This window comes from Periplaneta americana, chromosome 5, assembly GCF_040183065.1.
Source record: "Periplaneta americana isolate PAMFEO1 chromosome 5, P.americana_PAMFEO1_priV1, whole genome shotgun sequence".
NCBI lineage: Eukaryota > Metazoa > Arthropoda > Insecta > Blattodea > Blattidae > Periplaneta > Periplaneta americana.
The window spans coordinates 51572688-51595033 of NC_091121.1; the positions used below are offsets into that span (position 1 = coordinate 51572688).

At 35.8% G+C, this 22346-nt stretch overlaps 1 protein-coding gene across 1 annotated transcript in view; it reads right to left on the reverse strand.

Annotated features, from left to right (window-relative positions):
* The window catches only part of tst (superkiller complex helicase subunit twister), a 50751-nt gene that overhangs the window by 24400 nt on the left and 4005 nt on the right, over positions 1 to 22346 (reverse strand). The window contains exons 4-11 of the mRNA XM_069825620.1: positions 21639 to 21946; positions 15616 to 15786; positions 15388 to 15500; positions 13284 to 13515; positions 11141 to 11394; positions 8250 to 8586; positions 4236 to 4346; positions 1647 to 1878 (exon numbers count right to left, since the gene is read on the reverse strand). Coding sequence (XP_069681721.1) covers positions 1647 to 1878; positions 4236 to 4346; positions 8250 to 8586; positions 11141 to 11394; positions 13284 to 13515; positions 15388 to 15500; positions 15616 to 15786; positions 21639 to 21946 — 1758 coding nt within the window. The remainder of the gene's footprint in view (positions 1 to 1646; positions 1879 to 4235; positions 4347 to 8249; positions 8587 to 11140; positions 11395 to 13283; positions 13516 to 15387; positions 15501 to 15615; positions 15787 to 21638; positions 21947 to 22346) is intronic.

A 22346-nucleotide genomic window follows, 5' to 3' on the forward strand; every position in this document is an offset into this window, starting at 1 on the left:
TGAACCCTTAAGGAACTGCTATAGTGAGCCATGGTAATGTGTACTTTAACTGTTTTACCAAAAGTTTGGCCCAAGGTAAAATATACATCTTTTACGAAAACGCTTGTCTGTTATTCACTCATATAGCACTACCATGGCTCACTATGGGATAGTCGATGTTAATTGTAGAGCAAGCTAATACAATCAACTATCTGGGTGCACTATTTCACAGAAGAGAGATAATTATAAAATATGACTATGACAAGAATCATCTATCAAGTAATTAAAACGTTGTGAAGTTTCCAAACACACTATACCAGAACTTAAATATCAGTTGAATTTATTCTAAATGAAGGAAGTGAGACTTGAGAAACTATAAATGCAAATGGATTCCACGTGTAAACGACATGAAAAGAATACAGGATTGTTACATCCCCTGGATTCCAGACCGTTTCAGGTCCTGGACAAGATAGCAATGACCCAGAATTTTCTCTCAATTTTCACATCTATACTAATAATAAATCTGTAGCCGAAATTTTTCTGGTAATTTTCGATTTTCCAAAAATAATTGGTCCTAACATATATAATTAACCACCCTGAAACCGAAAATCGCTTTTTTGAAATTTTTGTTTGTATGTCTGTCTGTATGTTTGTTACCTTTTCACGTGATAATGGCTGAACCGATTTATATGAAAATTGTTCGTTGTAACTTAGATTTTAGGCTATATGGCATTCAAAATAGTTTATTTAAAAGGGGGGTTATAAGGGGGCCTGAATTAAATAAATCGAAATATCTCGCTTATTATTGATTTTTGTGAAAAATGTTACATAACAAAAGTTCTTTAAAAATGATTTCTGATAAGTTTTATTCTTTACAAAATTTTGATAGGACTGATATTTAACGAGATAAGTGAGTTTTAAAATTAAAATAACGCCATCTAAGACGGTGCAATGAATTAAGAACAAATGACGTCTATAAGGGGCCTTGGACAACAACAATCGAAACAGGGGCCTTGGACATCAACAATCGAAAGCTATTAAACATAGCCTACAGAGAATATTTCTGTGTTTGTATGAAGTAATATCAGAAGCTAAATTAACTGACTTGTATAATTAATTATTATTTCACCATTGGAAAGTGTAGTTTCTCTAGATGGACTTAATGCTATAATGTTATTACAGTAACGTCTGAGTAAATCGAAGACAGGTAAGATTAAAATAGCTTCTTATGCACAGAAAATTTGATAGGCTATTTTGTACATTCGTTTTCTGTATTTCTTAAAATAATATGTACACTCATTTTAATCTCAGAGAATTAACGAACAACGAGAGTGTATTGATTTAGTATGCAGTAATAGTACGTTAGCTTAGCAATCCATTATTTTATAATTAAAATTTTAACTATGCTCAATTGAATCGTGTTAAAATACATAAAATATATATGCAATAAATGCAATGCAAAAAAAATTGGGTAATGAGCGAAGCAGATTATCTTGCGCTCTTGTAAAAGTTGTTCCCTGGATCAAACGTCCTATTTTAATTATGTAATTACTTTATATTTATTTCTAACAGGTGCAGCGGAGTGCACGGATACGGCTAGTAATCTGATAAAAAAGAAAAGAAAAATATCATTTTTGAATAGCAAGAGGACTACATCTCCAACTGACCCATCATCATGCTCTTGAGCTGAGTCTTGTCTGGCACATTAGCCTTGCACATGATGATGACAGTCCCTGTCTTGTCAAGTCCTCGTCGGCCTGCTCGTCCTGCCATCTGGATGTACTCAGCAGGCAGCAGTGTCCTCATTGTCAGGCCATCGAACTTCCTGATGGAGTCGAACACAACTGTGCGAGCCGGCATGTTTACACCCATGGCGAATGTTTCAGTTGCAAACAGCAGCTGAAAGTAAGCACAGAGTTTCCATTACTTACTTACAAATGGCTTGAAGAGAACCTGGAAGTTCATTGCCACCCTCACATAAGCCCGTCATTGAGGATTAATCCAGTTCCTAGCATCATATCTCACCTACTATCCTCCCAACTACGTCTCGGCCTCCCCAAAGATATTTTTCTATCAGGTTTTCCAACTAATAGACTATATGCATTTCTGGATTCACCTAGAAGTGCTACATGTCCTGTCCATCTCAAACGTCTGGATTTAATGTTCCTAATTATGTTAGGTGAAGAATACAATGCGTGCAGGTCTGCATTGTGTAACTTTCATTCTCCTGTAACTTCATCCTCTTAGCCCCAAATATTTTCCTAAGCACCTAATTCTCGAACACCTTTAACCTCTGTTCCTCTCTCAAAGTGAGAGTCCAAGTTTCACAATCATACAGAACAACCAGCAATATAACTGTTTTATAAATTTTAACTTTCAATTTTTTTGAGAGCAGACTGGATGATAAAAACTTCTCAAATGAATAATAACAGGCATTTCCCATATTTATTCTGCATTTAATTTCCTCTCGAGTGCCATTTATATTTGTTACTGTTACTCCAAAGTAGTTGAATTTTTCCACCTCAAAGGAAAATTTTCCAATTTTTATATTTCCTACGTGTAATATATTTTGCTGTAAAAATATATTTGTGCATTGAAAAAACTTCCTCTACACGTCACGTGGAGTACAGAAGAAAAACTTGAAGTCTGGTAACATATGATGGAGAAATCATTGCAATAAGTGAAAGTCTTAGGAATCTTCTATGCCACATCAGTAAATTTAAAAATGCAGTTATATTGTCAGACTCCAAAGCAGCTATTCTATCAATAGTCTCTAAACACACATCTTCAGCTCAAACAGCAGAAATAACTAAAATGCTCTCTCAATTAATATCACTCAATAAAAGAATTGTATTCCAATGGATACCATCCCATTGTGGAATCCTGGGAAACGAGAATGCGGATGCTTTAGCAAAGAAGGGCAGCACTACTACTTACAGATCTGTTATTAAATCTACGTATTACTCTGCGAAAAGATTTATTAAATCTACATACTTAGATTTCAACAAACAAAATTTGATAACTCAATCCCAAGGGAAAAAATGGAACTCTCTGCATCAGAATCCACAGTTGATTCCCGATTTACCACGAAAATCGTCTGTAGCTGCATTTAGATTGGCAACAGGCCATGATTGTTTGGCCAAACACCTGCATAGAATTGGAATATATCAGTCCCCTAACTGTCCATTGTGCAACTCAAACCAAGAAATGGATTCGGAACACCTCAAAATCTGTGCTTCAGTGCCTGGTCATGATAATATCTTTGAAAAATATTGGAGTGCAAGAGGTCAAATGACTTTATTGTCAAACGCCTGGCATTAGTAAACAACAACATATTGAGTCTAATGTCCACATCACCACCAAGCCCTTCTATCGCTTCGGTGATCTCTCTTAGCTTCTGTAATCTCACATTCTTTGCTAAGACATCTGCCACCTTCTGTCTAACAACTCTTCTTGCCACACATTTTGATGGCAGCACCATGCACCTTCAACCCTTCTCTGAGCTCAAAGTTGTATGTCTTCAGTAGTCTGGTGGTACTCGAAAAAATGAGATAATTCGATTTGATGTATGCCAAGTTCTTATCCATTCGATGCAGCCATGGCTCTCTTTACCTTTGCCACATATGTAGCAACACTGTCAATGGAGAGCACTATCTCAAGTTAATTTCAGAAGCTTACAAGCAGGGAATGAGTTTGTATTTCAATCTCCAACTGACAAACCTCTTTTACTCTGGAGAAATAATAATTCGTAGTATGACGACCCATGAAAGGCAAGATCGACCAGCAGGCTGCTGGCCTCACGTCCACATAGCTCAGCAGAGGTAAACGATCATCCAACCAGAACGGAGATATAGTGTGGTTAGCACAATGATCCCCCAGCCATATAGCTGATTTTTGTAACTGGATTTCGCTACCTATCACAGCTCCCAAATTCATCAAGATACGGGGTGGACACTGGTCCCATAAGAAAATTCCTTCCCTATGAGGACTCAAACCAGCACACATTCCGTAATGCGAGTACCGGACATGATGCCTTAGTATGACACTGGTAAAATGGTCACTGTAAAATACAGTAGCATGAAGCCAAGATTCCTATATTAATCACAGGTTGCAGGGGTATGGGAACATTTGACAATTTGTCCTGATGGTTGCTCACCCTAGAGGAAGCCGTCTTAACAGATGATAGGGCACTGTTCACATTTGGATATGAAGAAAGAAAGTTCAAATATTTTAAAAACAAATGATATGAGGCATACCTTTACCAAGCCTCTCTGAAACAGCATCTCCACTATTTCTTTGAGGATCGGCAAGATACCACTGTGATGAACTCCAATGCCTCGTTTCAGCAGGTCCTCCAGCTTCACCACCTGCAAACACACAAGCACCATATTACAGTCTCTGGCATTAACTGCATTAAAATAGTATTACGTCAATATTTACTAGTTTTATAAAGTTGTCAGAATTTTCGCCAGGTTTGATCCATAGAAAGCTAGGAACTTCTAAACAATGTTCGTTAACTCTCCAGTATTAAATTTCGTGTATTTCAGTGAGTTACTACTCAAATAAAGAACACTCAATTCTTTTTCATGATGCTACTTTGTTTTTCAATGATACACCATTTTTCTCTTGTTTTGCAGTGTGAAGTAAATTCTCCCTTGCTACTTACTCTACACTGAGATTTGTTAAGTATGGCACTGTAGTTGGTTCTTATTCACTGATGCATTACTGTTGCAGACAGTATACAATTACTTTAAGTTGTCATAAAGTACAATTCCATTCAGATGTTCATTAAATATGGTCTTATTGATTCATTGCAACTTTCTGTGCATTTGTATTTTTCTTTATCCTCGTAGAATCTCTTACTTGTGCTTCTGTCTACTGTTTTGATTGTCTTTTTTTCTTGTTCTCGGAGCCTTCTTTCTATTGTTGGTGACTGTATTGGTTTTTGTACCGCAGCAGTACAGTAATTATATAGAAAATGTTGATAAGTGTGTGCGAAATATGTAGGCTTAGTGCATCATGTATCTGGAAAATGAAAGTTTGTAATTTATTGGAAACTTCGTTTTCTAGATGAAAAGATTAGGATGACAAAGATCTTTTAAATTGTATACGACCTACAGTTTCATTTTATTTTATTTATATATTTATTTATTTTAAATGCTAAAAATTAATAAAGAATTCACATAAATTAACTTTAAACAATTCTTCTGTTGAAAGAAGCTTTTTCCAGTTCGAAAAGATTGAAAACTCTCACTCAGAATGCTGCATTACAAGAGAGGTTTCCATCCCGACCCCCGAAGCATATCATAGAGATATACTGTCTATCCTCAGTGAAACTCAGACTTTTATGAAGACATCATCAAGAGGTTTGGAGCTTTAAGAATACAAGAAATAGGGTGAATGTTGAAATAAATTGATTTTCCTATTTGTATGTGTTCTAGAGCTAGTAAAATTATAAGTAGGTTACAAATAGTAGGCCTACTTAGGATATTGGTAAAACTGTGCATGCATTTGCTTATGTAAGCAGCACTTCACCTATTTTCTTTATGTCAAGGCCCTACTGTTCACAGTGTCACATCACAAGCATTGCATCTTTACTCTGACATTATATCCAGACCATACATCTCCATCAGCTGCTTACAGATTACACTGCCTCACATCTGTTAAACACTTAAGTAATGGTTCAGATATGCTCTAGCACTCTCACTTCTGACTTGCTGCTAATGCACAATATGCACATTTAAGCCAAACATCACACATCACAAAAAAAGAGGATGTATGTACAAGTACATGGATCTTTGTACCATATAACTCTACCTTTTTTGAAAATACATATGTATTTACTCGAAAATAAGACCCCATCGATTATAAGACTCCTCTAATTTTTTTAAGTACTGTTTTATAAAAATATTTTATATGCGAATATTACACCCATAAGAAAATACTAGTAATAGAATACTAGTACCATATTCTAAATGAGACCCGAAACTATATTAAAAAAAAAAATCTTGTCAAGAGAATATAATAAGTCAATAGAGAACGGTAAGTAGAATATTGTAACTTTTTATTCTGCTTTTAAACTGCCACACCTGTCAACAATGTGACTTTTATTTCCTAATAATACACCCTACAGGAATGGGTATTCCACTGAACACAGCAATACAATAGTTTTTATTGCACTCCACACGACGACAATGACAATACGCGTGTATTATTGAGAAGAACAAGAATGTACTCAATTTCAGTTAATGTTCAGAAAGCACTAAGTGCAAAACAAAACTGTCAGTTCTCAGTTCACAATTCGCCTTGGCTAGTTCTTCTAGCTCACTGTTCAAGTTCACTGCACATCGAACTGAGATCCTCCGGGTACGTGGCCCTCGCCTGGCCACTGTCACAGTTACGGGCTCACTCAAGTTCACTGCAAGTCGAACTCAAGACCTCCGGATACATCACACTCGCCTGGATGCTGCCACAGTTAAGGATTCACTCAAGTTCACTGCACGTCGAACTCAAGACCTCCGGATACATTGCACTCGCCTGGATACTGCCACAGTTACGGACTCACTCAAGTTCACTGCACTTCGAACTCAGGTCCACCTTGCTTGCTGCTGTGCGAGACGTGAAGGCTGACTGAAGACTGACTGCTTGCGCTTTTATTACTAAACAGTAACATCTCGAATCTTCGATTTGCGTGCCTTTCCAAATCTTCAAGAGGGATGGGCTTCTATATGTCCCCCCTGATCTCTCCGCTCTGCGCCATTATCATAGTCTTCTTTTCCCTCGCTCTCTGTCACGCTACAGTGCCTACCGAAGCTCGAGTTCCATTTCCCTGCGCCTTCCTTCTCACTAGATGCGCACACACACTCCCGAGGCAACCAGACGCAACCAGAATGTTCCAGACGGGTGCCACAATATCATTGAGTTCAGCTTAAGAACAGACTTCACCCTTTTTCAGTAACTTTTAGCGAAAACAATGAGATCACAGGAGTGTAGAAGCTGGCTATTTCATTTATCCTTTCTACCTGATCATGCCTTTCAGTATTACAGCTAATAAAATCAATAACTACCAGTAGTCTTGTGCTGTTTTTGTAATTTGTGTTATTAAATAACCGTTACATACCTAGTTATGCAAGTTTAGACATCTAAATATCTTTAGATTTAGTCTGTGTTAGTACAACACAATAATCTTTACTTAGTTACAATCTAAGTCCTCAAATTACATTTTCATGTTTCTATATACTCGATTTTAAGATCTGATGCGGATATAAGATCCTTTCAAATTTAAAGATTAAAAATTTGGTAAAAAATGGGGTATTATTTTCGATTAAATATGCTATATGTGAAACTTATTCGGACTACCTCTCAACTATTGAAAAGAAGATTTAAGTATGAAGAATCTTACAAAAATAAAATGGTTTATAAATTAATTACAGTATAACTTGGTTATAACGACATCCATGGGACCTTAAAAATTATGTTGTTGTAAACGAGTGTCGTAGTAACCGAGATTCACATTATCAATCTAGTTTGGTGGAAAATGAAAAATAACAAACTTAATTAGACTTATTTTAGGTTTATGTATTGACTTTTAAGCCTAAAATGAACATAATAAAATACACGTAGGCCTACAATTATAAATACAGTATTCTGTATTAAAATAGTTTGTTCAGTACTCACCAAACTACTTTACTTAGAAGTGAAGTAATCAGTCATTCTACTCTGTTGTCTTCTACTTGCCCAATACATACTTTCTAGGGCTAAATTACGTTCTCTGTTCATTATTTCAGTTGCAATTTCACTGCTCCCTCCCCTAGCTTCATAGAACATGTTCATAATTTTAATGACTTCTAAAGCATCACTCACTTCTTTTAATGGCCATACTGCGTTAAAAGGCGTGCACTTAGTGACAACTTTCTGTTGAAACTGATCTAATACCGCATGAATTCGGGCAGGTTACAATGGAATGGGGAATCCGCCTGCATTCCAGGGGTCTATGACAGAAGGAGACTGTAAAGAATTTGTCAGGATCAGATTTCAACAAAATATTTCTTAAAATACTTTAGTTCTTAGAAAATCTTATTCCAAACTAAGGTTAAAAATGACGTTATATGCGAGGTAGACGCATATGCGTTTGTCGTATTAAGCAAGGTAGGAAAGCATATGTCTTATGGGGAATTAGTTGGGACCACAGAATATTTGACGTTATAGGTCAGGTGTCATACAAAACGAGGTCGCTATAACCAAGTTCTACTGTATCTTGTCTTGAATACCTGAGGCAGCTTCTGATCTGGTGGTTTCAAGTTCTGGATACACCTGCTGAAAAACATATGGATGGCGCTCTTCTCCTTCGTGGTAGTCAGGTCCACGCTACTCAAGTTCTCAGAGTTACCATCACAGCGCTTCCTGGACAGTGTGAAGGCCACCACAGGCAGCTTCTCTTTCTTCTTCAAGAAGTCTAGGAAGCCTACCCACATGGTCGTCTCCTGCTTGGCTGTCAGATGGATCTTGCCCTGTCCCTGCTTCGGACCATATGCTGTTTGACGAGATTGCTTCCCCTCCATTGCACTGTTGTGACGAGACTGCTTCGCCTCTATTGCACTGCTGTAACTGTGCACGGAAATCACTCCAATCAGACACTATTTAGTATATTCCCTAACAATCTATTCTGATTCTTATCTACATTAAAGACAAGGACGTTTTTCGTGTTTTGTTTTTAAAAGAGTATAGCAATTTTGATCTAAACTGTTACTATTAAAAAGTAGGGATGTTTATTCTATGGAAAGGAAGTAGTGTTTCCCATGAACTGACTAAATAAAATTAATTTTTTAATTTCTTGTTTGCAGTTTTATTTTAGTGTTGTTACTTTCGTTCCATACTGTATGCAGCACAGAGGGCAGGGCGGAGAAGTTTCCCTCTCAACCCCAAACAACTTTGGAAGATGGCTTCCAGTACACTTTATTATTAAAAAGACCATACTTTGAACCAAAAATCATATTGTATGTAAAACAGTAGCTAATATTCATTTCATACAAGAAGACTCTGCATGTCAACAAACATAATGCAAAATGCTTCTGTGCTCTGACTGTTCATTCGTCCTATGTTCACACCAGAAAATTGAGGCATATATCAATACATATTGAGCAATGACAGCTGACGTGACATAACAGATAATTATTTTAAACTAACAACCTAACATAAAACATCGAATGCATGCGATATTTTTACAATGTACTTTGAATTCTCTTTCTTTTTTACCAAGTGAAAATATTTGGTAGTTACTTTTGCTTAAATTGAGTGTCATCAAATTTGATGTATTCCAATCATGTAGTTGATTTAGAGCTTTAAGAGCAGAATTTTGAATTTTGTCTCTATGTCTGTAAGGTCCGGAAGTCCACAAAACTATATCATCTGCAAATAGTGCTGTTTTCATGTTTGATTCCTCTAATAGGGAGGATAAGTCATTTATATAAATATTGAATAAAGTTGTGCTGAGGACAGCGCCCTGGGGTAGACCTCGATATGTTTGTCTGTAACTAGAAAGTGAGTTATTGAATTTAGTGGCAATGAATCTTTGACTAAGGAACTCTGATATCCATTGGAACATATTGCTGGAGATACCTAATTTCTGGAGTTTTAGTAATAATTTATTTCTCCAAACAGAGTCATATGCTAACTGAAAGTCAATAAATTTTGCCAAGGTATCTTCTTTCTTGTTAAAACTGTCTTTTATTTCTTGTTCATTGGTAGAGTGTAGTTGTCGAAAACCGGCTTGTCTTGGTGATAAAAGGTTTTGGGATTCTAAATACCAAGTTAATCTGTTGGAGATCATGGACTCCATGGTTTTTGCTATCATGCTTAATAGTGCTATTGGTCGATAACTATTAACATCATGAGCAGGTTTCCCTTTTTTGTGAATTGGTACAATGATTGCTTTTTTCCAAGCTGCAGGAATTGAGGTGTTCCATGATAAATTGAAAATGGATAAAAGTACAGACTTGGCTTTTTCACCCAGATGTTTCTAAAATTCGGAATGAATGTTGTCGGGGCCAGGAGATTTCTTGGTTTTTAAATTTTGTATTGCTATAGCTAATTCTTTGGAAGTAAAATTTTGATGAAATATTTCAGGTTTTGTACTAGTAATATTGTTTTTATTATTTTTATGTAATTCTCTTTTCAGTTTTTTTTATATTGGGATGTAATCTGTGAGAGTTTGAGTAGTGTTTATTAAATGCGTTTGCTATATCTCTACTATCTGTTAGTGTTTTGTTATTATGAATAATAGGTTGGCTAGTATTTTCCTGTGTATTGAAAATATTCTTCAGAAATTTATATGTTTTAGCGCTATCGGTTCTGTAATTAATATTTTCAATAAATTTATTAAAACTGTTCTTTTTTGCTGTTATAATTGCTTTTTTAAGAATGGCTGTCTTCTTCCTCCAATCTTGAGTATCTTCTGGTGTTTTGCTATGTTCTGTTTTGGTTCTTGCTTTATCTCTATCTTGTTTCAATAAATTCAGGTTTTCTGTCCAGAATGGGGTGTATTTTTTTGGATTTGAAAATTGTACTTTCAATAATTGTTCCTTTTAAAATTAATCATGTTTATTTCTTATTTTATCATCCTTAATTAAAAGTTTTCTTGTTTATATCATCATCCCTAATTAAAACTTTTCTAAAACTTGTTTATATTATTTAGGTTATGTTATAACGGTCCGGCCGAGCTACAAAAGCACTGTACTTTTGCTAGAAACTCTTCTATATTGGACAGCAAGAGAGTTAATGGCTTCAATGTGAAGAACTCAGTATTAGTTAAGAAAAACAACAATAACAACAGTTTTATATGGTGATGATGATGATGACAGTACCAATGTTAAATTACAGTTGTGAAAATCAGGCATCAACATGTATGTGGAAAAAAAAATCGTTATCTGAGAAAATGTCTCTAAGAAGAGTAGCTGGATCATCAGAAAACATAATAGTTTTTGCAAATGGTTTTATTTCCTCACCTAATGGAAGCTGCACTAGATATTTTTTTTCCACTTGAAGAAATGTTCTGCCCTGTGATGAGTTTGAAACTGCAGTACTTGCGTCTAGAGGCAAGCACGATAACCATATGACAACAACACACACAAATTAGCAAGAATTTAACATTAACAGCTCTCACCCATTTTCCTTGAAGTGTCCTTCTGCGTTCAGCAGGAGGAAGCAATCATTTCTGGACTTCCCCCCTGAGCCAGTGTAAAGATAGTGCTCCAGAGGCACAGGCCTCTTCAGGGTGCTGATCACGTACATCTTCTTCTTCTTTGTGCGTCCCACCCAATCTGCAAACTCCAGGGTGTTTGGGACAGTTGCACTAAGCATTACGATGCTCACATGTTCTGGCAGAAGAATCAGAACCTCTTCCCACACATGGCCTCTCTGAAACGAGTCCAGTTAATCTGGGAGATAATGACATGGTGGTAATGGAGCAGTGGCAGAAGAAACTGAAGTACTATGCTTATTAAAAAATAAGACACTTTATATGGGGAGATCTGAGCCTCATTGTAAGCTTCATCTGAAGTAATTTCATGGAAGAAAATTATTGACTTACAGAGTGATAGTAGATTTTAATTATCTAGCACTTCACAAGAAAGGGACTTTTATATGACAAAGAAGCAAAAGAAGCAGAAAGTCCTGTTTATTTTTAGGCTGATTTCTAAAACAAATAAATAACCATGTGTGTGCGTGATGCTACATCCTTGATTTTATGAACAAAACTGTCTTCCTTTCAATCAACATTAGTGAATGCTTCCATCATATTAATTTATATTTTTGTATTTTCAATATATTAACATTTTTAACACTATTCATTAAAATTCCAATTAAATTTGTTATTCCTGTTAAAACTGCTTTGTTATTATTAAGCCTAAGCCTCTGTAATATTTAACAATGGACGTGCTGTTGCCCTCATGGGATTTCAGGCTATTCGTACTCATATGGAAAAGAAGTCCAATTAGAATACCTGTTATGAGAAACAGGTAAATCTGTGCGTCATTACATTTTGATTGAGGAAATACGCATAAATACAGGTTACTTCCGAATTCCACTATCTCGCACATGCACAAATGCAAGGAAAAAACGCATGCATGCACATGCACACACACGGTGTTTCATAATTATAGGTACAAACTGCAGGGATGGCTAGAGGACACTGGAACAAGACAAAATGTCCTTATAAATATAAGTCCAGAAACCAATCATTTCCGAGATATGTCAACACAGTGGCCACCAAATGTACATTTGCAACCTGATTTCTTACTTGACAGACTTCATAGTCATTGAACTTCCATTTTTCTAACATGAACTATGCGACCTTTTGGATGATGTGTCTCTTTGAGAAAGGCAGTTGCTGTGGTATATGCATAACGGAGCACCACCTCACTTTCATTTGCAAGTCTAAGAGTTCTTACGCACAAGTTTTCACAACAGGTCTATCGACCATGGCTTACCAACGTCATGGCCTCCCAGGTCCCCAGACCTGAATCCTCTGAATTTTTTTTGTTTGGGGATATTTGGAATGTTTTGTGTATTCCAGCCCTGTTGATAATGTTAACAAACTCCTGGAATGCACTGTCAATGGCTGTCAACTCATTAGAGACATGCCAGGGATATTCGAACATGTACAATTTTCAATGAGAAAATGTACTGATGCCTACCTTAACATTAATGGTGCTCATATTGAAGACATGTTATAACCAGACAGTGGATTTTCAGTCCCGATACTCAACGTTAGGTATATGTCAGGGTGATCATTGAACTCAATTGCTATGCTCCCTCCATAAGCCAAGGGACATGATGTCTTGTCACTGTGTAGGGACCGAAAATTCGCTGTCTGGTTATAATACTCCCTTCCTCCAGTGCATACCGGATGTTATGTTACCCCAGAGCACCTGTACTAACGACACATAATAAAACCCTATAGATTTCAGAAATATCTGGTTTCCAAACTTACGTTTATTAGGATTTTTTACCTTGTTACATTATCCTCTACTCACCCCTGCATTTTATACCTATAACTATGTTTTTAAATTTAAAATAAATTACATCCAAGAAAATATTTCTAAACTCAAAATTCTAAACTTTATATGTTCTACCGAAAAGTAAGTAGAAGAAGTGGATGCACTCCAGTATTTCTTTGCTAAATTCTGGAAAAATATGCAAGGAGTATTTGTGTATATATGATACATGGCTAAATGAAACAATAAAAATTAAAAAGAAGAAATAAAATGTTAATAATGCACGGAACATGTGACAATGAAAGAAGTTACCTCTGAGTCATTGATGTAGTGAACTTCGTCAAATATGACGTACTCCAGATCCCTGATAACTTCACTGCCACAATATAACATGGAGCGCAGGATTTCAGTTGTCATGATCAGACACTGGGCAGTCTGGTTGATCTGGAAGTCTCCTGTGATGAGACCCACGTCCCCAAAAGTCTCCTTAAAGTCTCGATACTTCTGATTAGAGAGTGCCTTGATTGGAGAGGTATAGATCGACCTGTACGACAGAAGAAGCTATTATCAGTCACTATTATTGTACAGCCTGTAGGTAGTGCATGACCACATTAACAAAACATGCAGAAAAAAATCCGAACTAGTCGCTGCAGTCAATCACGGATTAGATTCACAATTGGACAGCTTATCTCTTGCACGTGTTGAGTGATGGTTAATCTGTATAGAAATTCTTCCTTCTAGCGTATGATTAACACATGTTGGTGTTTTGGGCGCTTCAAAAGAAACCATATATCAACAATTATTATCACAAACTGTAAATAACTGAGTCAAAATTAGTAAATATGTTATTGTTAGTAAATATTCATGACGAAAAACTAGAGTCTCAGGAAAAGAAACATAAACGCAAAGACAGTTCTAAGAAAACTGTAGTCGAATTTGATTGACTGTTGCATTGCAAGGCATGCCTCATTAAAAAAGGAATTTTGTAAGAGGCCCAATAGATAAAATGATGTAACAATGTAATTAAAATTGAAAATGAAGACTGATTAAAGATATTGTGGACAGTAGTATTATCCCTCGAGATGGCAATTCTAGTGGTAGTCAAAATCAGGGATGAATTTACGCTTAGGCAGAATAGGCAGCTGACTACAGCAACAAATTTTCAGGGGTGACAAATATTTAAATAAACCTATCTCTTAAGATGAAAGGCACTGTTATTCATTTCTTAACTTGTTGAATTTACACGATATTTAGGACTATCAGAAATGTTTCAATAGTCAATTACAGAAACTCGTTTTTTTTTTTTTTTTTTTTTTTTTGACAATTTGAAAGTTGGTAATTTTGAAACTGATGGGCCAGATAACCGCACCCTGTTTTTAGTGTAGATAACATCTATTACTTAATTATAACCGCCAATCCCCATAGACTCTCACCCACGACTCACGCATGTGCAGTCCCAAATCAAGGTCATGCTCACATTGTAGTCATATATCCGATCAAACGAAACCACATTTACTGTATTTCAATCGTGTTATTAGTCACGAAGTGTGTCGGAATGGATCAGCCTATAAATGTTACACTGCCATTTCCGTCCTGGTACCCCGAGTCAGTTATTTAAAGGCGTAAGTTATTTTGGACTGCTTGCTCCTAATGAATAAACCATGGCTTCAAACTGTGATAACTATTCCGTAATTTGTTCAGCACTGTTTCTAAAGCAATAACAGCATCATTAAAGAACTGTTGGAGACAAGAATGGGCAGCTTCGAATTTCCACGAATATCAAAGTGGGCTGGATATTAATAATGAACACATACTATATTAAAATGGATTTGAGGGAGATGGGATATGATGATAGAGAGTGGATTAATCTTGCACAGGATAGGGACCGATGGCGGGCTTATGTGAGGGTGGCAATGAACCTCCGGGTTCCTTAAAAGCCATTTGTAAGTAAGTAAGTACATACTATATTTTCACGAAAATCTAATTTCAAGAAAAACTGATTTAGAACGTATAAATGACATTATGTATTTCTCGAGGTTTAAAATGCAATGATATAAGTGTAAAAAAAAAGAAAGAAAAATGTATATGCAAAACAAATTAACATGAAAGGTATAGGAATTTTGGCGTGACCTTGGAAAAATATGAATGTGTGAAAAATGCGTAAATGCAAAACATAGGAAAGAAGTTTTACTGTAATTCCACTTAATACTTCGTTTTATGTTCAAAATACATCCAATAAATCAGGAGCAATCTCTGTGCACAAGACAGACACATTGCATGTCAAAGATGAATTTTACAATTATCAGGGATGCTGGAAACATGCTTTTCCGTGAAAATCTCGAAATCGATTTTTACGACATCGCAATACTTTCTCGTTAATGAGAAAGTAAACTATCTTCTTCGATACCGTACTCACCTAGACATGTGCTTCTTTGAAAGTGCAATAGCATATTCTGCAACAACAGTCTTGCCAGCAGATGTGTGAGCAGCCACAAACACATTGGCATGCTCCTCAAGCTTCAAAATGGCCTGTAAAGGAAAGCAACACCAAAACTTACATATTTGTGTATTTAAAGTTGAATAGCAGCAAAAAAATTGTTGTATAGCAACACTCAAAAAGCATTAATGTTTGTAACATGTGAACCTTTTTCTGGAAAGTATCGAGTTCGAACTCCCATTTCTTTGCCATGTCTGGTATCTTCTTATCAAAATCTGTTACTGGGAGCGAGATGTCCAGGAGTTCTGCATATTGTGTTCGTGTTGGGCCAGTCAGAGGGGCTGTCTCTGTGATCTTGAGCACAGGAATAACATCTTCCTGTTAACAAACAAGAATGAACTTGAGCACAGGAATAATGTCTTCCTGTTGATAAATAAGAATAGCAGTAATAGTCACTTAATCTTATATATAAAAGTCAATGTGGTTATGTATGTATGTATGTATGTATGTATGTACTCTATACAAATCTAGACGCTTTGACCGATATGTGTCAAAGTTTCCACATTTAATCTTCATAACCAGGAGAAGAACATAGGCTACATTAAAATCGGACAAATGGACATTAAATTAATTAAAACATAAAAGATAAAATTATTTACGATCGAACATTCATGTATAATATTAAATGCAGTCTTCTACAGTCAATTGTTTTTTATTATTGTCTGTTGTATTCAACATCAACTTTCACGAGACCATGGAAGAAAGAACACGAAAGCATTCTCGATACATCACGAACGCCAAAATTTAGACAATTCATGCAATAAGTATCTTTCCGCAGTCCAGGACCGTAGTATGAGTTTCTCGATACAGTTGTAGATAGTGAGCAGGCTGTATTTTATCCAACTGAATTCTAGAATTCTTTGAAACCACATAATTTAATACTTAATTTTATATACATATTTATTTGTGCAAAGGAGGGGAAAACAAAGCATTTTACATATACCAAAAAAGCAATTCAGTGATATTTTTGTTATGTTGTTAATGTTAGTATGTTAATGTGCGTAAGCCCACTGAAAATAACACTGTATTAATTCTAAATTATACATCTCTCAAAATATTGTTCATGTCCGAAAATGTGTTACTGCGAGATTCTATCTGTATAATCACGTTGCCAATCAGTTAAGCATTGTGGGAAGAACAATGTCTTAATTTCTAAAACATACGTATACCAAAATATTATTTTTATTACTGTTGTTTGTTATTTTTCACTTATTGCGAATTTATATGATGTATCTTTATTTTGTATACAAAATAAGATATAATATAATTAATATGTCCTTAATTTCTAAGATATAATTTCTCAAATCATTTTTAAAAAAATTGGGTACGATATAAACTGGCGCACAGCAGTCAAGGGGTATAAAATCTTCGAATATAAATTGAATTACATGACATATATATTGATTCTTTGGTATGACCGACAGAGAGATAATTTTTTCTGACGATGACACCCCAACACGTTAAGACTGTTAACAAGGGAAGTCCCTATTTATCGTCAGCTCTCTCTGAAGTTCAAATGAAAGCACACATAGTCATCAAATTACGTGAAATGTGTGTCAGGACAGCTTCACATCAATGTACAGATCTTATATCATTTTATCTCTGCCTCTGTGTAACGTCACATTTGCAATGGGGAGAAAAAGAGATGGGTGAAAGGTTGTAATGTCCACAAATAAGATAAGCCACTTGGAATTTAACAGTCATTGACCACCAGAGATGAAATGTAAGACCTGTAGAATGTTGGGTCAATGTTAAATGGATGTATAAGTACCAAGAGGTGTGTTTTTGTTTTGTTGAACTTCAAGACAATACTAACACTCATTTAAAGTTCGTGTAACTGTAGCCTGTATATATTTTCGTTGGTTTTACTTTGTTTATAGTTTGATTTTTCTATTATTTTATTTTATTTCTGGTGATGTAGAAGAGATGATCTAGTGGCCTTAACTACACCAGATTAAATAAATAAAAAATATAAAAAATTATATATATAATTAAATTTAAAAAACAGTTAAACGCAAGACTCATGATGCAAAGTTTTCTTCTCAGTGCCTGATCTACAACAGCTGTTTTAAATTGAGTTAACCCTGGTAGGCATTAATTAATTCATGTAAGTGACGCTATATAAAGAATCATCTTTATGAACGAGGTTGTCTATAGTTGAGTTTCCGAGATTTCCGACAAGTCTAGCAACCAGTTTAATTAAAAATAAAAGAAAAAATGAAAACCCGGGCAATACCGGGTGTCCCTAGCTAGTTTTTTATATTTAACGTAACTGGAATGAAACAGCCTACGTTATAGGTGCTTTTTTTTTTTGTTCATTTAACGACGCTGTATTAACTACGATGTTATTTAGCGTCAATGAGATTGGTGATAGCAAGATAGTATAGTATTTGGCGACATGGAGCCGAGGACTCACCATAAATTATCTGACATTCGCCTTATGAGTGGGGAAAATCTGGGAAAAAACCCAACCAGGTAATTAGCCCAAGTGGGACTCGAACTCATGCCCGAGCATAACTCAGCCTCAGCTGACTGACGTATCCTTGAGGCTTCTTATAGGCTATGTTCATATGAATTCTATTTCATGTAAATTTGAGATTTTGTGGGTTTTTTCTGTTTCAGTGCACATTTAAAATCACACATTCAGAAATCAATTCTTAGCTTTGCGATCCAGTAGTAATCACAGGCTAGTGATATATACTGGATTGGTACATAAGTAAAATAAATATTTGGTTGCTATGGAAACATGGACAGCAGGTGAATGAAAGCACAGAAAACGCTACGAACTTATACACCAATCCAATACAATACTTTTTACTGATTGTGGGTGATGATGACATTCACCCAGCCACACACACAGTCTCTGAAACAATTGCGAACATTCACATTTCAAAAAGTATTTTTTGTTTAGTCAACTGTCCGAAGACAGGTTCGAACCTCATAAGTGACAACAATAAGTCATAACTTATGAGTCATGAGGCAACTGAGCCAAGATATAATGGGGTAGGGTTGCCAGTTCCTTTCTCCCTCCATTTCATACATCACTGACTAGTATCATATTAAGCTAATCAGACTTCAGATGCATACAAACAATAGAGGAGCAAACTTTCAAAACCAGACATGTCCATCCTCAGAAAAATGCCAAATATGTGACTCTGCAATAATCGAAGATTTCTCTATGGTGAAATTTTATATGAAAATTTTAAATTTAAATTACGGTTTATTTAACGACACTCGCAACTGCAGAGGTTATATCAGCGTTGCCGGTGTGCCGGAATTTTGTCCCGCAGGAGTTCTTTTACATGCCAGTAAATCTACTGACATGAGCCTGTCCCATTTAAACACACTTAAATGCCATTGACCTCGGCCGGGATCGAATCCACAACCTCGAGCATAGAAGGCCAGCGCTATACAAACTATGCTACCGAGGGCAACAATTTTATATGAATCTGTAGGGGGAAAAAAAAAAATCTTTAATATTCCATCACAGAAAATATTCCGTTCACTGCAGAAATGTAAATTTTCGGTATCTGAAGCGTATGTTCTAAAAATGGACATGTCAGGACCCGAAAGTTTCCTCTTCTTCCTCTGACACATATCATCACATGTACTGCCTGATAAAAAAAAAATATTTAGCAACATAATATTACTGCATACAGTTTTTTTTCTGCGTTCCACCAAATTTTCTCTATTCAGTTATACATACGAAATGACCAGTAGTTATTATCGGATACCGAGTTATTATATCATATTCATTTCTGAATTACGATATTTTTTAACTTACAATGTATTCATCAGAACATAACTCCATCATAAAATGAGAAGCATCTATATGTCCTGAATTCTGACTTTGCGATGAACAACTGTAGTTGAAGAAAATTATACTGAATTCAATTTCACATGTAAACTGGGTTCTGGGACTAGGAAAATTAAATATTCACCTCATACTCTACACCCTGTCTTTCAAATATGTGACGTTAGAGCAAAATTGCGGGTCTATAATCAATACAACATACTAATTCAAATTCGCCAGTGAAGTAGTATACTGAACTACAATTTCAATGGATCCAGGTTAATTTCTAAGGACATAGTTCCTTATTTTGTGTTTGTCCTGTGTTTTCTTAAACAGTGACCCCCTGCACCATGCTGACTACATCACTAAGGAGACACACTATTTGCAAGTACAGTAAAATCAGTTATACTTTCCCAAGTGAAGCGGGGTTTTTCCTATGAGCGAGCCCCACTCCTTTGCCGCGCACTGGAGGGAGTAGCAAGCCTGCATGCTTACTTGCTTGTTGACCTTGCTGAATGTCACAGTCTTTCCAGGGTGTGTGTTGTGTTGTACGTTTCTTAATTCGACAGTATACATAAAGTGTATTATGTTTCGTAAGTTTACAACTACATATAACTTTCATTGATTTAGAAAAGGCATATGATAATGTTCCTCGACAATTATTGTGGACGGGAATGAGAAATATGAATATACATGATAAATGAATTAATATTGTTAGGAGAATGTATAGTAATACAAAATCCAAAATGAAAATACAAAACAAATTGACAGAGGAAATCAGATTGAATAAAGGCCTTAAGCAAGGATGCAGTTTATCACCAGTTCTTTTTAATATTTATATAGATCAGGCTCTTAACCTATGGTACAAGAAATGCTCTACAGAAGATAAAACACTACATTCATTATTATTCGCCGATGACCAGATGATATTTGCGGGAGATGAAGATGATATGATATATATGGTAAATAAACTAATGGAAGAATATAGAAAATGAGGACTAAACATAAATCTACAGAAAACAGAATATATGATGTGTTTAGGAAAAGATGTGGGTGACCTCATACTTGAAACAGGAAAAATTAAAAAATGTGAATCCTTTAAATATCTTGGATCAATAATCACAAATATAGGTACATGTGAGAGAGACATTCAAAATAAAATTGCTTTGGCAAAAAATGCTACCAAGACTTTGCATGGAAAAATCTGGAATAAAAATATTACAAAAGAAACTAAAATTAAAATCTACAAGAGTATAATACAGAATGTTTTATCATATGGAAGTGAAACTTGGTCCATGACAGAACTACAAAAAAACAAAATTAGAACAGCTGAATTCGACTATCTTAGGAGAAGTCTTCAAAAAACAAGACAGGATAAAATTAGAAATGAACTCCTTTGGAAAGAAATGAACGTCACCACATCTGTTGTTAAGAGAATAGAAAATCAAACTTTGAAATAGTATGGACATGTACAAAGAATGGACAACGAAAGATGGCCGAAATATATATATATATATATATATATATATATATATATATATATATATCAATGGTCACCCCCAGGAAAAAATAAACGTGGTAGACCAAAATTGAAATGGAAAACCCATGACAGAGCAATAATGGACGACAGGAATTTGGAAGAAGGAGATTGGAACAATAGATATATATGGAAACTGAAGACGGCGAACCTATAAGTGGGAAAAAGCCGAAGAAGAAGAAGAAGTTTACAATGGCACAGCATGTCTTTATTTACGATTCATATGTGTTAACTCAGCTCGTGAAGTTCGAAGACAGTTTCAAGAAAGATTGCCAAGTGTAGGTGCTCCAGATCGTAAAACACCGAAGAAAGATTACATCACATTCGTTAATTGTTTAGAAAATTCTCCTAGAAAATCTCTTTGGCGTCTTCCATAACAAGTGGAACTTTCATATGAATCTGTACAAAAGGCTACTAAATTACTGCATTTCAAGCCGTATAAAATAACTGTGGCACATGCTCTTCAGCCAGGTGACCCCATACAAAGGCGCACATTTCGTGAGTGGATTCTGGAAAATGTGATGAATTTTTTCCTAAAGAGATGCGAAATGTGTGGAGAATGAAAGTGGGCAATTTCAACATCTCATTAGATAATTTGGTAAGTAATGAGCCTCTTAGATTTGTTTGTGTATTGTTGTATGGTTGGGTTGTTTTATTGTTTTACCCTCTCACTAATCACTGAGACCTGGCTAACAGGCTAACCGACTAACAAGCGGCATGCTCGCCCGTAGGCAAACCACTCCGGTGGAAAGCAAAACTGATTGCTCTGTATAACACAGATCCAAGGGGCTAAAGAACCCTATCTTACAGCTGATTGGTATTTTGAATTCCTGCACTGACCTTGGGCACCACTTCTGAAACATCAACATCAATATCCACTTCTATTTTCTGTACTGCAATCTTCTCTTTTTCCTTCTTCTCGTCCTCCTTAGCTTCGTCCTTCCACAGGCCCAAAAGGTCCTCCTCTTGCTTCACTAATGACATGAGATTTACCACTGCAGGCTCCTCTACCTTTTCCTCCAGTACAATGTCGGGGAGAGGAGGTTCCTCAACATCTACACCCGTAATTTCTTCTTCTTTGAAAGGAGTCTTCCCATCTGTTTTAAATCTCAGTCCATTTTCGAATCCGGGTGGAACTGATAATAAATCTGTAAACAAAACAATAAAAATGCGCAATCTCAAATTACAAAGTTAAAGTACTGTGATCCTACAAGATGCTGATTCAGGAATTTTTACGAAAACATACTTTTCTAGCATCCATGTTGTTGTTTAGTCAATTGTCTGAAGACAGGTCTGAACCTCATAAATGACACCAATAAGGCATCACTCATTAGGCAACAGCCAGAAGATAATAGGATAGAGTGCCAGTTCCTTGATGCTAAAAAAGTATATATTATTTTATATATATTATTTTAATGTACCGAAGTACATATGATATTTCCATGCAGATATTTTGCGTCATCATACGAGGGAACCCAAGAGTTGGAGCTTAATCTGAGACGATTCTAACCGGCGTCGGAGTTGTATCCGGTGTGGCTTAGTGGATAA